General features: G+C 57.2%; 1 protein-coding gene and 1 long non-coding RNA gene across 4 annotated transcripts in view; one reads left to right on the forward strand and one right to left on the reverse strand.

Annotated features, from left to right (window-relative positions):
- Positions 1 to 647: 647 nt before the first annotated feature.
- Positions 648 to 3,849, reverse strand: LOC123522013. Its single transcript, XR_006680328.1, has 2 exons — positions 3,359 to 3,849; positions 648 to 1,457 (listed from the first exon to the last, which is right to left on the reverse strand). It is a non-coding gene; the product is annotated as an uncharacterized LOC123522013 (long non-coding RNA).
- Positions 3,052 to 5,556, forward strand: part of FXYD1 (FXYD domain containing ion transport regulator 1) — a 4,350-nt gene continuing 1,845 nt past the window's right edge. Inside the window, exons 1-4 of one of the 3 annotated variants that reach the window (XM_004715783.2) lie at positions 3,052 to 3,148; positions 4,189 to 4,253; positions 4,683 to 4,715; positions 5,478 to 5,552. In XM_004715783.2, coding sequence (XP_004715840.1) covers positions 4,193 to 4,253; positions 4,683 to 4,715; positions 5,478 to 5,552 — 169 coding nt within the window. In that variant the 5' untranslated portion in view covers positions 3,052 to 3,148; positions 4,189 to 4,192. Of the gene's footprint in view, positions 3,149 to 3,653; positions 3,750 to 3,777; positions 3,870 to 4,188; positions 4,254 to 4,682; positions 4,716 to 5,477; positions 5,553 to 5,556 lie in introns of those variants that run through there. The other 2 variants (XM_045292965.1, XM_045292966.1) reach the window with 2 other exon arrangements.

Below are 5,556 nucleotides of genomic sequence, written 5' to 3' on the forward strand. Positions count from 1 at the left end.
GATGGTGGTGGTGGTGAAGGTGAGGATGGTGGTGGTGGTGATGGTGAGGATGGTGATGGTGATAATGCTGGTGGTGGTAATGACGATAGTGGTGATGATGAGGGTGATGATGGTGGTGGTGATGATGGTGATGAAGGTGATGGTGAGGATGGTGATGGTGAGGATGGTGATGGTGAGGATGGTGATGGTAATGATGGTGGTGGTGGTGGTGTTGCTGCTGCTGCTGAGGGTGATGATTGTGATTAAGGTGATGGTAGGGGTGACAATGGCGATGATGATGATGGTGGTGATGATGATGCCATGACCTTCTTGCATATTTTCTCCCCACCAGACTCTACCCTAAAGACTCTACACTTATCCACCCATCCTGTTCTCCCGGCAGCCTCCAAAGTTGACATGGTTGCCTTCAGCATTCTGTAGATGGAGGGTCAGGAGTCTGGTAAAGTCAAGCCAGTAGGGCACAAGGTTCCCCAAGTAGGGGGCAGAGTCAGAATTTGAACCCTGGCCAGGTGTCTCCCTGTCATTTGAATTTTGCCTATGAGATCAGAATTCATGGGGACGTGTGCAGTACTGGTTATTTTCACTGGGTCTAAGACCTTAGAGAGTTGGATAGATTGTGTCCATTAAATAAGACCCAACAATACAGGAAGTAGGAACAGTATTATTTATTGAGCACTTGCTCTGTGCCCACACCTTTGCAGATCTGCTCACTCGGTTCCCCCCACAACCCCAGGACTAAGTAGTTAGTATACTCTACGGCCACTTTATGATTGGGAAGCCAGAGGCCTGAGGAAGAGCAAGGAATTCCATGCTGCCAGGCTGGTGCGATCTACACCCGGCCCACAAGGCAGCACCCTCTTATAGCCTGGTGTCTGGGGACCCACCTTAGCCACTCAGGGACACTCACAAGCTCTCTCCCTGCTGGCAAACAGGCCCAGAAGAGTAGTCAGAGGGCAGGAGTCTTGACAGCTTTTGCTCAGGGGCTCACACTTGTGTGGGTCCCGAGCGTGGTTCTCTGTGTGGCCTTAGGTAAGTGGCTCAACCTCCCTGGTGCTCAGTCTTTCCATCTGTCAGATGGGAGCATTGTGGTACCACCTTCTGGAGCGCGGCGAGGGCAACAGGCACTGTGTGCGCTTTGGACGGAGTGGGTTCCCTGGCATCAGAGGCAGCTGGGGCGGAGCTTTGGGGCCAGTGACTCCAGCGAGGCCCTTCAGCGCTGGGTTTCCTCTTCTGTAAAGTGGGGCAGAGAAACTTCTGTACAGGACCCTTGAAAGAGGCTCAGGGCCAGGAGCACCAAGGAGAGACTTGCTCTCAGCAGGGCTGAGGATGAAGAGTAACCGTGGCGATGAGGAAGGCCAGCCGCCTCTTCTTTTAGTCACTCAAGGGTGTCCTGTTTTGTTCTCTACGATTTACCTGGATAACCATCCCGACCATCCTCGGGGGTGAACGCTGGCTCCCTGTTTAGAAGGAGAGGTCGAGTCACTGGTCCAACACCACACAGCTAGAGAGTGGCAGAGCCAGAACTCCAGCCCTGGTGGAGGGCAGGCAATGGAAGACTAACTAGAGCTTGGTCTCCTCTCTACCACTCCGCCTCTCCGGGCTGTATAAATACTGGGCTTATCATTAACTAGGCCTGTGTCTGACTCTGAGGAGGAGGGAGTGGGGCAGCTTCTGCCTGAACCCCCCACGGGACAGGGAGACATTGGCTGCACTTTGTGGAACTTCGATTTTCTCACCTGTGAAATAAATCCATAAAATCCACTGCCCTGGCGTCGGTTCTGACTCACAGTGCCCCGAAAGCTGCCCCTGTGGGTTTCCAAGGCTGTACATTTTTATGAGAGTAGAAAGCCTCATCTAGCTCCCTCGGGGCAGCTGGTGGGTTTGAACCACGGACCTTGTAGTGAGCAGTCCAACATGTCAGCCACTACATAAATCCAGCAGAGCGCACGTTTGCCAGGGTCAGGGGCTTCTGAACCCCACGGGGAGTCACGCACATGACCTTCGTGGCGCTGTCATTTTGCAGGAAGGAGACGGTCATTTCCTGGCCTGCCTGTGCACACCTCTGTTTCGGTGGTTGTGTGTAAGCGTGGCGATGCCCTTGGCGGGGTGTGTGTGTACACACAGCCATGTTGCTCTTTACCTCTTGGAGACTGTATGTCTGCAGCTTGGAGTGTGTGTGTGTCGGTGCTGGTGTGCCGGCGTGCACCACTGTGTGACCACTGGTGAGTGTAAATTCCCAAAGGTGTGCCTCTGCTTATTTGGGGAGGGGCATAGAGGGGCTGGCAGTGTGCCTGGGTCTTTGGGTTGCTGTGTGGGTGTGTCCAAGAAGGGGTTCAGAACCAGCAGCAGAACACACACACACACACACACACACACACACACACACACACTCCAAAACCAAAATCCAACCTCGCTGCCATCGAGTTGATATTCACTCACAGCGCCCCTCATAGGACAGGATGTAACGGCCCCTGTTGAGTTTCTGAGTTGGCACTCTTCATGGGAGTGGAAAGCCTCGTCTCTCTCCTGTTGGTTTTAAACTGTTGACCTTGCTGTTAGCAACCCAACGGGTAACCGCTATGCCACCAGGCTCCTGGCCACACTCACACAAGTCCCCCTTCAACAGTCCTGCAGAGGTGCTGGGGCACCACAGGGCCCTGAGGGCAGGGAACAGCAGGCTCCCAAACAACTAGACTACCTGACCTTAGACCCTAGCTGGGCCCAACTCCCTTCCCTCTGCCCCGCCTCCCCATTGCAGTCCAGAAGCTGCCTCCGGGGGGTGAGAGGTGTGTGCCCCCCTGCGTGAGTGTGTGTGTGTGTGTGTACACGCACACATGCCCCTGTACTTCAGATCTCCCCAGCTCTTCCAGCGGGCTACTGCCTGCTGTTCTGCTTGGCCCTCTGAGCAGAGAGAGTTAAGCTAGTGGGCCAGGGCGGTGTGGGCTGGGGGCCGCCCCCTGGCCCCCCTCCAGCCCCAGCTCCAGTTACAGCTGCTGGTTGGGGCGGGCAAGGACAGGGTGGGGCTTTGAGGGGAGATCCTTGGGGGCGGTGTCCAGCTCTGCGCCAGGGGACCCGCAGTGCTCCACCCCAGGCACAGGCACGGCTGGGTGTCTGGGGGCTTCTTCCAGCAGGGGACAGCCTGATTGGGGTGAGAGCCCCTCCACCCCGCCCTCCCCCTCAAGGCCTCACCCCTGCCCTGGTTGGGCTGCCTATTTTGGGAGCAGGAGTGGCCAGCCCTGTGGCTTCCCAGGCAGGCCAGACCCAAGAGGGAGGAGAGTGTGGTTGGGATTTGGGGGCTTCCTCTAGGGTGGGGGTGGGGTGCGTGTACCCTGCCTGGGTGGGGGCTTGGGGCACTCACGCGTGTGGCTCTGGCTGTGCCATCGTTGGGGGCCCAGAGGAGAGAATGGGTCAGCGGCGTTCCATTCCCTCCTAGCCCTTCAGCCGCTGGCCCGGGCCTCCTGTCACTGCCTGCTGTTGTCCGGTTATGAAGGAGGCTGGCTGCTGTCCCCTCTCGTGGAAAGGGGTGGCCTTTTCCATGGGGGCAGCCGTGGTGCAGTGGCAGCTGGGCCTTGCCCCTGCGAGCGGTGTGTGACCCCCGGGTGGGGGCAGGCGGCCTGTTGCCATGGTGGCCAGTGCGCGGTGAATTCCTCCAGGATGAAGTGGGAGATATTTATACCCAGGGTCAGGCAGAGAGAAGGCAGGCGGCCCAGGGCAAGGAGAGCTGGGATTTAGCCCCGCACAGCAAGCAGGTGGGCCCTTAAGCGTGTCCAGCGGTCTCTCTGTGCGTCTCTGGTCTGTCCACCAGGCCGACCTGTCTGTCCACACTACATCTGTGGGCTGAGGCGTCCCCTGCTGGGGAGGTTTAAGGGGTAGGTTTAAGGGGACCTGCTGTGGGGAGGCTTTCACACGTGCCCTTGTGTTCTCTGGTTGTGTGACCTCTCCCCGCCCCGCCCCAAGGGTGTGGGTGGTTGTGGTGACGCTATGTCCCCTTGGAGCAGGGGGCGCCCTTGCGTTTAGGGGCAACTGAGCTTGGATGAGGCTGGTGGGATTAAGACCTGGGAACGACTTGGATTCAATCTTGTGTGTGTGTGTGTGTGTGTGTGTGTGTGTGTGTGTGTAGGGGGGGGGGCAGGCCCTAACGGTGGGGGGTCAAGAGCACGCACTGACTGACCCTGGATGCCTCCCCAGGACAATGGCTCCGCTCAGCCCCATCGTGGTTCTCTGTGTGAGCCTCCTCGCCATGGCCAAAGCCGGTGAGTCTGGGAGAGACCTCTCCCCCCACCTCAGCCCCAAGGCCACAGGGCAAGGAAGCTCCCCATGACAATCCAGTTGGGAGACCCCAACCTAAACAGGGTTCTTTGGGTCAGCAATGAAGTTGGGCATCTCCACATAGGGTCCAGTCACAGGTGGGCATTTGAAGAAGGGGTAAAGGATGACCTCAGTCAGGCGTAGACAGGAGTGTTTATGGGGGCGGGGGTGGGGCAATATTGGAGGCTGGCTTCTTTGGGGAATGAAGGAATCATAGACAGAGAATTGGTGAAGTAAGGTGCCCCCCACCCTCCCCAGGGCAGTGCAGAGAGGGCAGCTAGAACCAGCTGTCTAGGGTTCAACAGCCCCAATCTTGCAGCCCCTAGGAAGACCTTAGGAGGGGTCCAACACCTGATTCTTCTTTCTCTTTACAGAAGCCCCACCGGAACACGACCCATTCACCTATGGTGAGGGTGTCTACCTGGGGGAGGGGGCTACCTGTCTGACATTCCCCTTCCCTCTGTCACAGGCTCTCCATCTCTCTGCCCTTGCCCTTTCTCCACGTATGTCCTCATCATCCCCCCTGTGTTGGTCTGTCCATCTCTTTCATACACTGGCTCTCCGAGTAGCATAGTGGATTATGCTCTGCTAACCCGAGTTCAGCAGTTCAAACCCAGCAGCTGTCACACACGGGAAAGATGAGCTTTCTGCCCCTGTAAAGGGTGACAGTCTCAGAAACCCACAGGGGCAGTTCGACCCTGTCCTACAGGGTCGCGATGAGGCGGATTTGACTGGAAGGCAGTGAGTTTTTTGAGATACTTTCAGTCTTGGTCCCCGACTTCTCCCCCCTCCTCTCCCTCTGTCTTTGTCTCATTCTTTGGGGGGAGGGGGGCAGTAGAGAGGGGGAATTATTCCCCTCCCCAGGTAGCCGCTCTTCTTTTGCCTAGGAGGGGGCTTCAAAATCTTCATGGAAAAATGAAATGCAAAGATAATTCAATTTTTCCACGAACTTTTTGAAGCCTCCTGGGTTCGATGTCTCATGGCCCCTCCCTCCTGCCCCATCTGGTCACTGCTTTCTCCCCTGCTCCTTCCTCCCTTCACTCCCTCCTCCTCCTCCTCTCTGGACAACCCCTCCCCATCACCTTCCTCCCCCCTCTCCTCCTCCTCGTCCTCCCCAGCTCATCTGTCTCCATTTCGCCCTTCTCATCCCTCTGCCCCGCTGCCTGTAGACTACCAATCCCTGCGGATCGGAGGCCTCACCATCGCGGGGATCCTTTTCGTCCTGGGCATCCTCATCATCCTCAGTGA

This window comes from Echinops telfairi, unplaced genomic scaffold (genome assembly GCF_000313985.2).
Source record: "Echinops telfairi isolate 266 unplaced genomic scaffold, ASM31398v2 ScPeMD7_655;HRSCAF=1070, whole genome shotgun sequence".
NCBI classification, from domain to species: domain Eukaryota; kingdom Metazoa; phylum Chordata; class Mammalia; order Afrosoricida; family Tenrecidae; genus Echinops; species Echinops telfairi.